The sequence below is a fragment of the Acromyrmex echinatior genome, chromosome 3, assembly GCF_024713525.1.
Source record: "Acromyrmex echinatior isolate Ae372 chromosome 3, ASM2471352v2, whole genome shotgun sequence".
NCBI classification, from domain to species: Eukaryota; Metazoa; Arthropoda; class Insecta; order Hymenoptera; family Formicidae; genus Acromyrmex; species Acromyrmex echinatior.
In genome coordinates, this window is record NC_141854.1 from 13,424,632 (window position 1) to 13,440,355 (window position 15,724).

The 15,724-nt window shown below is 33.0% G+C and overlaps 3 protein-coding genes across 5 annotated transcripts in view; all 3 read left to right on the forward strand.

Annotated features, from left to right (window-relative positions):
• The first annotated feature begins 62 nt into the window (after positions 1-62).
• On the forward strand, positions 63-2,584 carry LOC105144039 (carbonyl reductase [NADPH] 1). The gene is made up of 4 exons (XM_011052685.2): positions 63-486; positions 1,221-1,481; positions 1,805-2,040; positions 2,130-2,584. The coding sequence occupies exons 1-4, from the start codon at positions 469-471 to the stop codon at positions 2,431-2,433; spliced, it is 819 nt and encodes a 272-aa protein (XP_011050987.1). The 5' UTR covers positions 63-468; the 3' UTR covers positions 2,434-2,584.
• Positions 2,585-3,454: 870 nt separating this feature from the next.
• Positions 3,455-10,597, forward strand: LOC105144040 (uncharacterized). Its single transcript, XM_011052686.2, has 3 exons — positions 3,455-3,748; positions 4,863-6,356; positions 6,806-10,597. The coding sequence occupies exons 1-3, from the start codon at positions 3,587-3,589 to the stop codon at positions 7,619-7,621; spliced, it is 2,472 nt and encodes an 823-aa protein (XP_011050988.1). The 5' UTR covers positions 3,455-3,586; the 3' UTR covers positions 7,622-10,597.
• A 1,121-nt stretch (positions 10,598-11,718) lies between these two features.
• Positions 11,719-15,724, forward strand: part of LOC105144042 (uncharacterized) — a 30,544-nt gene continuing 26,538 nt past the window's right edge. For all 3 annotated transcript variants that reach the window (XR_845846.2, XR_845844.2, XM_011052691.2), the window contains exon 1: positions 11,719-15,707. Coding sequence is in view for 1 of the 3 variants with exons in the window: in XM_011052691.2 (XP_011050993.1) it covers positions 15,347-15,707 (361 nt within the window). In the remaining 2 variants the exon portion in view is untranslated. The remainder of the gene's footprint in view (positions 15,708-15,724) is intronic.

The window sequence follows — 15,724 nt, forward strand, 5'->3', positions numbered from 1 at the left end:
CATTCAACTTTGCTAATTTTATATAGCAGATATTGTTAGTATGTATATCTAGCATAATGCATAAATGATTGCTAATATATTCGCTAATAGATTTTTACTATTTTTCAGTACTGGTATATAGAACACGGTCTACAAGTACAATTTCAAATTTCAGACTTTTCTGTCACGGCTCATATCACAGTACAGCACAAACTTCTGGTAACAGTGGTAACCCTGTTTTCGAACATGGAGGAAAGAAGCACTATGGTGACGAAGTCTATTCACAGTATCAACTTTTATCTCGAAGGAAAACCACAAAAAAGACAAAACAGGAAAACCACAAAAAAGATAAAACAGGATAAGAGGCCAAAACGCTAGAGATAAAAGTGATAAAAAATAAGAAATAGAAAGCAAAAGTACATTGTAGAATTAACCTTAATATAGTGAAGGCGTGAAAAGCAGAATATTACAATATATTATCTACACGAAATGACGGGCGTTGCCGTGGTACGTATAAATTACGCAACTATGTGAACACAGAATGTATGTCTATTGTGATTTTCTTTTCCAGAAGATTAGTTGATAAGTATAGTTCTTTTAGCTGCATTTCGTTATACTTAAAATGAAATAAGTATATATAGGCTGTGCAAAAAAAAAGATTACATATTTTGAGAAAACAATATTCACCAAAACAAAAAAAAGTCTAGTAAATATACGTCCAAAGCAAATGTCAGTTGAGATTTAGTTGAAATCGTTGAAATATGGAATAATTTCTAAGTGCGTTCCACTTTCATGCATAAATATTTTTATTCTTGTTTACTGAATTAAAGAATAAGGATAAAATGAAACATCATGCTCATCATGCGTAAAATGGAACGTATTCTTTATTGTCACTAAACAATATACTTTAGATAGTTCCCATTCATTTAATAAGGAAAGGATTGAATGGTCAGGGAAGTCCAGAGAGTTTGGTCTACCTTATCTTCCTCTGACCTTAATCCTTTAGATATTTGATTATAGGAACATTTAAAGAACAAATAATTTTTTTTTACAAAATTTTTTTTAACTATAAAGAAACTATATTTATTTTTTACAGTTGGACTGGTGATATTTATTAGTCTTCTTCTTTTTTTCTCTTCAGTGTCTAATTGTATTCGTTTCATTTTAGGCATAGAAGTATAACATGTAATTGCAAAACATAGATTTATTGATCTTGATTGATAAATCATGCTGTTGTTTAGGTAACTGGTGGAAACAAGGGTATCGGCTTTGCCATTGTGAAAGCTCTCTGTCAGCAATACAATGGAAATGTTTACTTAACAGCTCGTGACACCACACGTGGTATGAATGCTGTCAGTGAATTGAAAAAGCAAGGCTTGAATCCGAAGTTCCATCAATTGGATATCAACGATGACAACAGTGTTAATACATTCCGAGATTACTTAAAGAATACGTATGGTGGTTTTGACGTGCTGGTTAACAATGCCGCTGTAGCATTTAAAGTAATTAAAGACATCAAGTAATTAGTTTTAAAAAAATAATCTGACTTTAAACAAAGAAATTATATATATGTTCCTTTCATATTCATATTTATATTAAAAAATGCTCTGACTGTACAGTCTTTTTTACTTTGCAATACTCAAAAAAATGATACAATATTTAAATATACACAGCAAAAAGGACATAAATTTAGAGCACAAAATAAAATAAAACATATATTAATAAACGTATTTATACATTTTGGTCTAAAACAGAATGATTTTTAAAACAGAATGATGAAAATAAAGTATTGTTAAAAGGTATATTAAAATTTACTTATTTACAGGTCAATGCTGAGGAGTCTTTTGGAGAGCAAGCTGAAGAAACAATACGAGTAAACTACTTCAGTTTACGTAGAGTGTGTACAGCTCTATATCCGTTACTCAGACTGCATGCTCGCGTGGTTCATATCTCGAGCAGTGCTGGACGTCTGTCTAATATTACTGGTGATGCAAAAAAGAAAATCGACAATCCAAATTTGACTGAAGCAGAATTGGACAAAATCATGCATGAATTTGTCAAGTAAGCTTTATTATTTCTTAAAAAACAATTACATTGATTATAATCTAAAAAATTTTTTGAAATTTATATTTGTTTACATTTATTTCCAGTGCTGCAAAAGCTGGTACGCATATACAAGCTGGTTGGTCAAATTCAGCATATGTGGCAAGTAAAATCGGTGTTACCGCTTTAGCTTGTATTCACCAATCCATATTTAATACGGATCCCCGAGAAGATATTGTGGTGAATGCAGTACATCCTGGTTATGTTGATACTGATATGACTAGCCATAAAGGATCTTTAACACCAGATGAAGGGGCTGTAGCCCCTGTTTACTGTGCATTGTTACCAGAAAATACAGCGATAAAAGGAAAATATATCTGGTCCGATAAGACATTAGCAGAGTGGAAGTAAGCAAATAGATAAACTGGATTGTATTTTTAGATTCCTATAATATAGCGTAATATACAAAATGTGAATAGTTGGATTATGTTCTAAATAATTATTTTTATGACATTAAACATACATATAATAAAAAAAAGAGCAAGAACAAAAAAAAATAAAAGTTATTTTGTCACAAATATTTTATATTTTATAATTATATTATATATTATTATATTTTAACATTTGAATAAATAAATAAATATATTGAAGAATGTTATTGTATTATATATTATTACTTATATTGTATTATATATTATTACTTATATTGCATTTTATATTATTACTCATATTAAGAAAAACTTTTAAATGTCATAAAACTATTTTATGAATATTATTTTTGTATTTTTTAATTAGGAAATTTATGTAATAATCAAAGAGAAGAAATAGAGTTTTGATATATACATTCTTGATCGTCAACAGTCAAAACATTAATTAAAATGTAAAAAACATTTAGGTGTCACGCAACACCGCACAAAGGTACGAGTCCATTTCCGTGTTGCAATAAGTAAAAAAATAAGTATAATAAAATAATGCATATTAAAACATTAGTGATATACTTTATGGGTCTGTTTTAATTATTGAATCATTGCTATATTAATATTTTTAAGATAAAAAAATGTTTCATTTAAATGAAGATTGATGCACTACTTAAGAGAGCTGTGCAATAAAATTAAGTAAGTTAAATTGAATGCAAAAGATAAACGACGACAAGTTTATTTAATCTAATTATTCAATTTAATATCTTATATAATATATACAAAAAAAAGGAAATTCATGTCTTTGTGCAATATTGCGTGACGTCACAATGGCTGCTCAAACCATTTATTAAAATCAGATCTAAAGGAATTACTCTACATTGATGAAGAAACATTAGAGGCGAAAGTAATAATCGAAATTGTAATTCTCAATTCTCCCTTCGAATTTCCCTCCGCAAAGTTTTCATGATCATCATGGTATCGATATATCGTAAATATCGAAACCACTCGCAGTCGACCCGGTCGATCCGCGAGTCTGAGTAAAAGCAAATGGCGGCCGTGCAGTGGCACGTATTGACTGATTGTATTGTCAGATATTGTGTGTCCGTGTCCCGTGGGTTAACCGATCACCATCTCTGTATCGATCGATGGCAGTTCCGAGCGATGACGCGATGAATAACACAGCACGCGTGAAACAGCTCGTGGGTGACGAATGCCGCATCTGTCTCAAGTCCTGCACGGAGGCGTGCCAGCTCTTCCACAACGACAGCGGGATACCGGAGAAGTTGATGGCCATCGCCGCTGTACAGGTTAGCTCTCTTTTTTTCTTTCTCTCGCTACTTCTAGTTTTATTTTGAATAAGCGTCAAAAGCCACTTCTGCATCGAGTAATACCCCCGTGTTTACATTTCTCTATCGCATCCCCGATGTTTTTGAACCGTTCGAATTTTGGAGGATTTCTATCCATTGTTGATTTTCAATGTCAATGTCATTATTTTGACTGGACGAGTTGTTCTGTGTTAACATCGATTTCCTCGGAGAATTAATAAGGGTTTCGAGGTCAGAGATTGTTCGTAAGAATATTTCTCAATCTTTTCTTTTATTTGAATGTAAAATTGATCGTAGAAAAGCGATTGTGCTTTATGATTTTGACTCTAGCTTTTTTCTATGATGTAAACAATGATACAAGTCGCTTACACTCACTTACATTATCACTTATGATTAGAGATTGTTAGAGATATACATCTCATTCTACTAATGTAGATTAACTTTCATTTCGGTTCAATTTTTTATTTTTTTTTAGTCTCTGAATTAAAACAGGCAATACTTATGTAATTATATATATATATATATATATATATATATATATATATATATATATATATATATATATATATATATATATACAGGATGTCTTAGGATCTGAGGACAAACTTATAGGAGCATATCTTACAAGAAAAAAAATGATATATGAAGTTTGGCTAGAAATGCTTTATTAAAGTCATAAATAAATATTGAAACAGAATATTTTGGTGGAACATTGGCATTTTGACGGCTATTTTACAACACTGGAAATCTATCAGCTATTCTTTTCAAGCATAGTATTGTCTCAGAATTGAATAAATATCATATAAGTTGAAATGATATTGATTTGTTTAAAGATAGTATTATAAGTATATTATATACATGAATATATATACAAGATACATATTATATACATGAATATACATAAGTATTTGGTTTTTCTGTACATGCAATGTAGACTTTTATATTCTGCGCAATTAAAAATCTGTTTATTTATATTTCATGTTCTGTTTCAACATTTGTTTATAATAAAGCATTTATAGTCAAATTTTATACATTTTTTTCTTTTAAAATAATATTTTTATAAAGTGAAACTATTGTTGATTTTCATAAATTACAGGTGGAGATAGGGGATGGTCTGCCAGCTTATATCTGTTCAGCTTGCAATGATTTGCTCGACGTGTCCTATGACTTCAGATGCCAAATTCAGAATGCCGACGAGAGGCTACGGCAGTTTTTGAAGTTGCAGATTCAACCTATGTTGCACGACAAACATGTGAAAGATAGTATGATAATCAAAGATATTGCGGATGTCATATCTGATGTAGTATCTTGTAAAAAAGGTAATCATATAGAGCAAGGTATTTCCTCGTCTCATGATATCGTTGCGTTTAATAATACTGTCGTTCAGTCTGATATGGTAATTGATGAATCTCACATAAGTCACAAGATACAAAAGACGACAGAAATTATAGAATCAAGTGAAAAAGATGTATTGTATGGTACAGTTAAAGATAATGTACATAATGCTGAAATGATAGAAGTAGCCTTGTGTCATGAGGCACACATGGATGATGCAGTTGCCGATCATTCAGATCGATTTTCCAGTTCAACAACGGAAGACAGATGTATCAAACAAGAAGATTTAATATTACCAGAAGATAATGAGACATCGGGAAATTTAACGGATGAAAATAGGGAAGATACATTAAAAATTGAAGCTAAAAATGATGCATTGCTGGAAAATTTTAATAACCATATTTCGAAGGAAACCATGGTGTCAGGAATGGATACGAAAAGCGTGATAAATTGTAGTGATGACGAGGAGAAACCACTTATAAGCAGGACAACGAGACAGAAATGCTTGCATTGCATCAAATCATTTGCGACAAAAGTTGCGTTGCAGCGACACATGAACATACACAAACACAAGACAAAGCTACGTTACGTGTGCGTCGTGTGCGACAAGCAGTTCTCGAATATCGAGAAATTGAAGAGTCACATGCTCACGTGTCACGAGACTCAGACGGTAGATAGTAAAGCGTCACAAGATGACAGAAAGGCAAATAAAGTGTCGGCGAAAGTTACTAGAAGTGGCACCGTGACGGACAGCACGAGGGAAGAAAAGAAAAATTTCAAGTTTACATGCAAAGTCTGCTCGAAACAATTTATATATCAGAAATCCTTTTTGTCTCATGCCAAAAGTCATGTTGAATATAACGTGAATATGTCGGACGATGTACTTGAGCAATCTGCGAATGATACAACGAATGAACAAAAAGATAGAATGCCAATATTCAGAGAAAATGAATCCGAGGAGGAAGAAGAAGAAGAGGATGATGATGATAGTGATTTACCAATTAAAAGTCTACAGTGTACTCAGTGCGGCAAACTTTTTGCTACAAAGAGAAACCTGAAAAGGCATATCTCGACGCACAGTGGCTTGAAATTTAATTGTTCGACATGCGGTAAAGGATTTTCGAGAATCGACAAGCTGAAGGATCACGAACAATCGAAACACAAAGAGGAAATATTCGGCAACACTGACGATGAAGATGATTACGAGGAGGATAACGAGAGCAAAATCAACGAGAATTCCGAAAACCGAAAGAAGGTAAGTATTTTATGTAAATTCTATGTGTACATTTATGTCATACAGAATATCCTGAAAATGTTATTAGGTGTTGGAATTAATTCGTAGCGTTTTTTAATGAAAGAATGTTATTTATTTCACATGAGCATTAAAAAATACATTAATGAAAGTACTTCCCATCACTTGTAAAACGCTACGAATTAATTCCAACACCTAATACAATTAGGAATAGAGTGATTCTACATGAAAAAATAAATCGAAAACGTAGAATAAAATTTTAAACTCTTTCCCGATTGTATCACGATTTACGGAATACTTTGTATTTGTGTAAAAATATTTACGAAATAACCATATTTATTATAATTCTTGTGTATGTAATAATAAAAATTAAATTAGTTTATATCTCTATTTGTTTCTACAAAAATATGCAATTCTAACGACACGGCTTTAACAGGTTTATTTTCTTGTAGGACCGACACAACAGGCCACATAAATGCATGCTTTGTCCAAAGGCCTTCGCACAGGCTCAATCTCTGGCAAACCACGTAGAGAGGCATAAACGGGTGAAAGACACGCAGAAACGATTTCTCTGCGAGAAATGTAGCAAGTGCTTTGCTCAGAGTGGATCGCTGGTGGCACATATGCGTACACATACCGGCATCAAGCCATATGTATGCAATGTATGCAGTCGTGCCTTCACCAAGAGCACGTATTTACAGTTGCATCTGAGAACTCATAGTGGTGAGAAACCGTATATTTGCCAGTATTGTAGTAGAGCGTTTGCCCGGGCCAATACTCTGGCGCGGCACATCACCATGCATACTGGTGAGGCCAAATATCATTGCAACATCTGCACCAAGTCCTTCCGACGATTGACTTCGCTGAACGAACATACATATACACATACTGGTCAACGACCGTACGCGTGCAAGCTCTGTACTAAAAGATACAACAATGCCGGCTCGTTATATGCTCATACGAAGAAATGCAAGGCGCAGCAATTGTCCAACTCGACAACGTCTGCATATGCGGTATCCACGGCAGATAATGCGCCGCAGCAGAACGATGCGTCTATGCCCCTACTAATATATTCCCAGAGGAAGCTGGTAGAAGAAGCGACTGTTGGTCAAGTTGTATCCACGCCGCAATATATGGTAACAAATGTGCACAATCAAAAAACAATATCGCCCAACGTGATCCAACCGTACACCGTAGAGGATCCGAATGTGTACAATTCAAAACAATTTAAGAATTCGTATTATGCTATTTATCCAAATATGCAATAATATCAATCGTCGATCACATTTGGTTGCTAATTATCATCGCCCAGTGATTTTAGTTTATATTAAAAATCGGTTAAACTAAATCTAAGGTTGTATTCCGTTATTGTGAGTTTTAAAAATCTAAAGTTTAAGTAAATTATACATTTTCAGTACACATTTTCAGTATTTTCAGTGACTATGTTTACATCGTGCGCTTATATTCCGCGGCCTATATTCCAAATTCGATCTAAATTATTTAGACCCCATATAAACACTTGATAGATGACCCGACCTAGCTTTAGGTCAGGCCTCGGTTTTTAGCGGCCTGATCTAAAATAGGTCGTCTGCTTTTTCGGTGTAAACGTGCATGTACACAGCTCTAGGTAATTCGGATCAGCGTGGACTAATTACGACCCCATCAATTTTTAAGTTTGTTTCGGTTGGTAACTAGACTATTTTGGGTCACTCTATAGATTGGGTCGCTATTCGATCGCTGGATGTAAACGTAGCCAGTGAATAACAAAACTTCAACAGCACAAAACTTGCAATAATATTGCTGCGAGTTTTGTGCGTTAGGGAACGCAACCTGCAATAACATTACAATACAAGAAATGGGAAAGAGATAATGTTGTCAGTGGACCTAGAAAGCTCAAGAAATATGTTAAACAATGTCTAGTTAAATATGTTTAAAATCGTTGTAGTAAACATGAAAAGAAGAGATTTCGTGAATAATTTGGAAATCGAAGATTAAATTTATTAATCCTTTATGGTGAATTTTCAGGACCTATTCACAAAGGTAGGGTCCGATTCGATTCTTTTATTTATTTTTTATTTAATCAATGTTGTATTGATTTAATACATTGATAAAAAAGTAAATGATGACTTCTCCCTCTGTTTATAGAAAAAATACTTGAAAAAAAGAAGAGAAACCATATTTGATTAAAGTGCATGTTGAGGTGTCTAATAATATTTTTGAATGAATCTTTACAATTTTTAGTTCAAGCAAAAAAATACAAAAGTTTACTAATTGATTTTAAATAATTGCAATAAAACAAGAAACACTTCGATTAACGAAGCCATGAATCACATTTAACTCCTACCTCATTATTGGAGGTCAAAAATCTATTTTACATTTGTATAAAAGATTTCAATACATTGAACATTGATTAACGAATATAGTACACTCATTACTGCGAAAGAATTCGACTAAAAAATTCGTATCCTTGAACATTATACAAGTGCAGTAGTATTTCACGAATAACTCAGGTTATAGAAGTTAGAAGGTCTCGATATAACTAATGTACAAAATATAACGAAAAAAGAATGACGTTAAAATTAAAAGATGTTAGAAATATTAATAGATATCTATATATAGAATTTATGTAAGTAAATTCATGGACATGAAAATAGAATGACTGGACCGATTTATCTATTCGAAAAAGAAGGCAGAAGAGAAGGAATAATTAAATAGAAAGAGAGTAAGAGACATAGGGTGCCTTTGAATAAGCGACTCAGTACAACACAATGATCATCTTGTTTAACATTAGCGAACAACAAGGATGTAATGATGCACTGTGTTATATCGTGCGTCTCTTGTTGGAAGGCATTCATAGTAAATATAATCTTGATTGCGCCATGTTTTAACATAGCTTCAAATATGTTAAACAAAGCGCGATATTTCAAAACATTTTGAAGTAATGTAAATAAAATTTAAATATATTTTTATAATATCTACACGTTACGTTATTAGATAAGAAAATATTACCAATATTAAAAGTATTAAAATCTGTTGAAAGTGTTAAAACCGCGTATACATAAAATTGAAGGAAATAACATTTTAATGGGTAAGAATTACACTGGAACAGTTTAAAATATTAGATTATGACATGTTAATTAAATAATTAAATGAATCAAAGTACATGAAATAACTTACTCTTAATTTTTTTTTATTTAGGTTTTATAACATAATATCGATAATATATAATATATTCTATTTTATAGATTCTTTGATAATCTGCTATTTTCGATAGTTTCAAATTCTTGTAATTTATTGTAATATTAGATTTCTCTCAATCTGTCCAGTTATTTCTTATGTCCATGAATAGATAGCGACATTAAATAAATAATTACACTTAAATAATTCTTTTTATTACAGATATATAATGTATTGTCTTAAATATCTATACATATTTCACTATTGTTCAAAAATGATAATGATATATTATTTTATTTAAGATTTGTTTTTTCTTAGCAATAATTTTAGAAGATTAGAGAGAAAAAGAGAAATTAATTTTAATTTTTTAAATATTTAACATTAAGTAATTTATTGATTAAACATAAAAAATAAAATAACTTTCAAAGTTTATATATATTAAAGAATGAAATTTTCTCTGAGAGAAAAGGGATATCAAATTTGTTAGAAGATCAGTTGTTTAACTTTTAACTGATAATATTAAGATAGTCTCGATAATTGTAGTATAATAGAGATAAATTTTTTTAGCGTGAAGACTGGAATACTATAGAATATAGATCATTATATTATTAAATTAAAAACACATGATGAAATTATCTATTGGTAAAAATATTTTCACTAAAATTTACTATTAATATTAAATACGCCCGATGAAAAATTAATTTTTCATTATATACTTTTATTGTATTTATGTAAAACAATGATCGATTTTCGTATAATGTTTACAAAAATATAATGTACAGCGTATTTTAAAAAAAGATTAAATATAAATATATATATATACATATATATATTTGTAAATAATTAAAAATATATAGATTGCGTTTTTATGTAAAAGTAGCAATGTCCTAAAAGTGACTTACTTATAGCCCTAGCAGTAATTACATTAATTAAACATTGAAGATATATTGGGCCAATACTGGATTAATATTGTGCTACTAGGCTACTTTTACATGAATATGACGAATATCGAAAAAATTCTCTCTAACACAATGCAATATTTTATAATAAAATTTATATAAAAATAATGGTGTTGTGTTGCATATTTTTTTCTCAACGAATTTTCGCTTATGTCATAATCGTCAATTAATAATAATAGATAAAAAAATTCGAAATTGTTAACATAAGTATAGAGATTGATGATTTAAAAATATAAATTTTTGTCAACGTTTTTCAATTTTTATTTTTTGATCGTGACGCTATTTTATTTTGACTTTATTGACAAATATAATAAAGCGTTTTATCTCTTTAACTTATTCAGCTTTTATTTAAATACGTTTTTTTAAATAAAATTTTTTGGTTTATCAAATAATTTTACTTGTCTAAAAAATTTAAAAACATCCATGCGATATAATATATAAAAAGTTCGTATCTTTTGAATCTTCTCATTTCATAAAAATTAAATCGAGATGATTGGAACATTATCATTTCCACTTGTTTTATCGTCAAACTGAAAGCGTCTTAAGCTCGACTTATATCACTTGAACTGTAAAGCACCGTTTATAGATTTCCCTTGGAGACCCGTAGGAAAATCGTTAATTCCCGATGTACCAGCCTCGCATGAAAGAAAAATGATCGCCCGCTGTGTTTTCAGGCGCGGAAATATTAAATTGTATTCCTGCGGGTTTTCGCGGAGCCGAAAGGCGATGCTGGGTCGCGAAGGGTGTCCGAGATCACTAACCAATATTTAATCAACTTTGCAGGAGAGAATATTATTCTCCGGACAAATCAAGGACATATGTATCAGACCACCAAGGGGAGAGACCGACACATTCGTGCGTATATTGATATCAAAGACACGTACAATCTCACGTACGTGTTGTCGCTTCAGCAAACAATGGCGTAATTTTGAAAGTGGAAGTTTTCTCTTCAAAAACTCTTCTTTTAAAAGTTTTAAAATTTTATCATCTTTAATTTAAAAAATCATGAATTTGGATAATCTTCGAACTCGAAAAAAAATAAAAAATGTGAGTAACATCTTTTTATAATTATATGATCTACGCATGTGCGAAATATCGATCACTCTTGTTTGAGTATTATTTATTTATTATTAATCACAAGAATATAAATAAAATATAAACAATTTTTTTATTTTATAATTTATATTATTTGCTTTACTGAACTTTTCTTTGGATTTTATTTCAAATATTTTTCGAAGTTATGCTCTTCTATGTTGGTTCATTTATTTTCCAATGGAAAGTTGCAGTGCTTCCGGCATCGACACGACGCGCAACGTCTCGTTCATTATACACAGAATTTATTCAAAAGGATACGCCTATGTAGCGTTTCGTTGTGTATGTCTCCCGGAGATGTGCACGGTGGCAGCGTGCGACACACGTTCCGCGTGCCGGGAACGAGATTCCCTTGGGATAAGATTCAGGAAAGAGGGTGGAACACCGCGACTGCTCTCATCGTGGTACACACACATACTCTCTCTTTCGTGAGAACAAGTGCAAAACAAATGTCGCATAGGAGCCGGTCGACCGATGCGCCGTTCTATGTTCGTGAAAATTGTTTCTCTAGGTCGAAATAAATCATATTTTCCTTTGCCCCTCTATATGACTATACTCGCGAAAGAGAAGAAATGTGAGAAATTTCAATTCGTTTGGGTGTTAGGGTGTCTTAACTCGCGTGAAAAATATAAAATATGCAGTAGAACCAAAATGATCGCATTACTTTGTAATAATTTCATTATTTAATGAATTTACACTTGGCGAGTTTAAGATTGATAAGATTATTTTTAATTAATTTAAATCTTTTCTTCGCGAATCAAATGGAAATAATAGTATTCTATGCCGTAAACTGTTTAATATTCAATTTAGACTCTATTCAGTTCAATTATCAAAACTCGCATAAAATTTCTGTTAAACTAATAAATTTAGAGATTACTAAAGATACCGTAGAATATTTTTGAAACCAGTGAAAAACATTGAATTATTGTTTGATTTACCAAAAATATTACATAACATTAATTATAATGTTACGATGTGAATAATTTCATCATAAAGATATAAAGTCAAATGACAATTGTTAATCGAAAGAATACAACAAAGATTTTGTATGCAACATGACTTGTTTCTCTAATTAATTTGAATTAAAAAAGTATTATCTATCTTCTATGGCAAAATAATTTTAATTTATTTTTTAATATTACAGCCTACACATATATCTTTTTATTTATTTCTTTCTCAGAAGTATTCACAACAGATGACAAACCTTGCGGAGTCGAAGACTGTTTAACAAATAATAATGAAAAACTTTCAGTAAGAAAGGCAGAAAAATTTACTTTTGCGAAATAAATTTGTAATGTAAAATAGTAAAGTAAGCGACTTATTGTCTTATAATATGTACCTGTTATTTATTAACGTTTACAGATATTTTTAAAGATTCTTTCAATCCTTAATTTTTATGTAGATCAATGTAATCTAATAATGAATTAATGGGATAAAAAATTTACAGTAACAAATCAGAAATACCGTTTGAACATTAAAACAGCCGAGGTTCACAAAAATAGTTTTATACGTTATACATAAAAAAATTCTATTTTCCTTTTTCACAATTTCACTAATAATGAATTTATAATTTTAATAAACTTAGTTTTCCATCATGTGACGGAAATGATAAAAAATATGCGTCAATCATTATACATTTGGTTTATAACATTAAGTTTTAAAATGCAGAGATTTAAAATGCAGAGATTACTTAGCTTTCACCAAAATGATACCGGATCTAATTTATAATGAAAAATATTAAGTTTGTAGAAAATAACATTGTTTTTTTTAAATAATTTTATTAAATGTGTTTAAAAGTCACTTTTTGAATACAAATTTATAATAGTAATTTATAAATAAATAATAATTAACAGATTTTTTTTCAATTACATCGATTCTTAAGCATTCTTTTTGTGAATAATATTATTTACATTTTTATTTAAAATATTTTTATATTTCTTTTAAAATTTTCATCATTGCTGTACTGTACTTTTCTCTATCTGAATAATAATATTAATCTTTCGAAAACGAGTCATATAATCAATTGATAAAAATGAGATGTACAGAATAACAAATCCTATTTGTTGCAATGTTGCTGTTTGAAATAAATGAGAAAAAAATATTACTTTATGGTGATGTTTTATAGCAGATAGTATATATCGCTTCCTTAGTGACAGCTTCAAAAGTGACACAATTTTAAAAAATGTAATTTTCGAGTTATTGCTATGAATGAGTTAAATAAACATTATTCTATCAATCATAGAAAAATCAGTTATCAAATAAGAAATCATTAAAATCGTGTTAAAAAGACTCAAAAAGAGTAATTTTTTAAGAGTTGCGAACGAAAATATACAAAAATGACATTTGGTTATGTTAAGAATATATTCTTTTTGTCAATATTATTTGATTAATCAATAATTTTCTGTCAGGTTAATTTTATTTCTTTTCTGAGAAAATTAATTTTTGTAATTGTGTCACTTTTGACGTAAAAGAGAGCGATATGTATAAAATAAAAAGATGAATTCTGATACACATTTAAACCTGTTAAGAAACGATATAATAATTTCTTTTTTTCTTTATCCCTTGCTTCTTTTTTTTCTCGCTCTTTGATTTAATATTTAGCAGTCAGAATATGAGGAGTTGAGGTGTTTTTGAGCGTCGACGCACGACGCGAATAATCCGGCCCGTGTGATATCCTTCGCACGGCACGGCACGGCACGCAGGTGTAAACAGCTCCGAGGATCTTGGCCGCGGTACGGGACGCGACGCAGCCTCTTGCAGACTCCTCGCGTCCACTGGAGCAGCCAGAACACAACGGCGTCCTTCGGCGGCGTCTCTGCGCGGGATCGATCGTAAAGCTGAAGGTGGGGCGGCCGGAGGGGCGCGTCATCGAATGATAGCACTCATTCGGGCTGATGGCCGTTTGGGGAAGAGGGTTGTCTGGTCTGTAACCTGGGGGTGGCCCCACGTAAACCTCGAGAGGGGTGGAAATTGGTATTGCCGACACGGGGCGGTGTTTCAACCCCCGTTCTCGTCACAGGGATGGTTCGGCTGCTGGCGAATCAGCTTCCACATTGAGAACCCTTTACGAAACGCAACCCCTGCGAGTCAACCACGGCCACACCCACGCTCCTACCCGCGGCACCGGCGGTTATTGAATTAAGCTTATCATTTGATTTTGAGGAGACCCACCAGTCGGTCGTACGGGGCGCTCTTAAGCGGGCCGGAAAACTTCTTCCTATCCGCGGTGTAATCGCAATAATTTGATATCGCTGATCCGATTACGCATCATAAGCCGCTATCGAGGAACCCAACCGGCGGCCCGACACGGTTCCCGGTCTCGCTCTCTGAAGCGTCGCCGACGAGAGAGCGGCGTGCCGCTCCTACCGCTCGCGTCTACCCGGGTCTTACCCGCGGTAAAACGGACGAACGGGCCCAAGAGTTCGGGTACTAACGGGCCCGGATAAGTCGCGCTGCTTACGTCACTTTCTCAATTTCACATCGCATTCGTCATCACATTCATACGTTTTCGCGCGCAACCAGTGTCTTTTTTTTTTCATAAAGTTTACAAGAGACGCATTGTACTTATCTCAGAACAAAACATTAATGTGTTAGATATTGTGACTTTTAACGGCTCACCATTGATTTTTTCGAGTGCATTCGTTCGAGACTCGTCACGCGTGTCTCTTAATTATTGTCACCGAAGTGTAAAGAAACGACTGTCAAAGTACCAAGTGCCATCGGAGTAACGCAAAGTGGATTTACTTGCAGCCAGGCCACGGCATTATGGACTACTCGTATCTGAATCAGGCCGCGGCCGCAGCAGCGGCCGGCTTCGAGGCCTCCAGCTGCGCTTTGGCCGCCGGTGAGATGCAGTGCAGTTACGGAGACCTGAGCTCGTGCTCGCAGATGAGCCAAGCGGCCTATCGTTACACCGCGGCACGAGCCGCCGGATATCCCGGTAATGCTGCCGCTGCTGCCGGTGCTGCGGCCGGCGGCACGCCGCTCACGGCCCATCACACTGCGCACCCCCATGCCCACGCGCACCATGGGGCCCACTCGACCCCCTGCTCCGTAATGGCCGCCAGGTCCCAGGAAGTCCATCGGCACGCCGCCTCCATCTTCCCGTCGGCTATCAATCTTCAGAGTGAGTGATGTTTGAAT

Excerpts from the sequence above, each read along its gene's own strand:
- LOC105144039 (XM_011052685.2), top strand. Across the intron at positions 1,482-1,804 it reads ATGCCGCTGTAGCATTTAAA|GTCAATGCTGAGGAGTCTTT; the intron begins GTAATTAAAGAC and ends ACTTATTTACAG. Across the intron at positions 2,041-2,129 it reads ATCATGCATGAATTTGTCAA|TGCTGCAAAAGCTGGTACGC; the intron begins GTAAGCTTTATT and ends ATTTATTTCCAG.
- LOC105144040 (XM_011052686.2), top strand. The coding sequence starts at position 3,587 with ATGGCAGTTCCGAGCGATGACGCGATGAATAACACAGCACGCGTGAAA. Across the intron at positions 3,749-4,862 it reads TGGCCATCGCCGCTGTACAG|GTGGAGATAGGGGATGGTCT; the intron begins GTTAGCTCTCTT and ends CATAAATTACAG. Across the intron at positions 6,357-6,805 it reads ATTCCGAAAACCGAAAGAAG|GACCGACACAACAGGCCACA; the intron begins GTAAGTATTTTA and ends ATTTTCTTGTAG.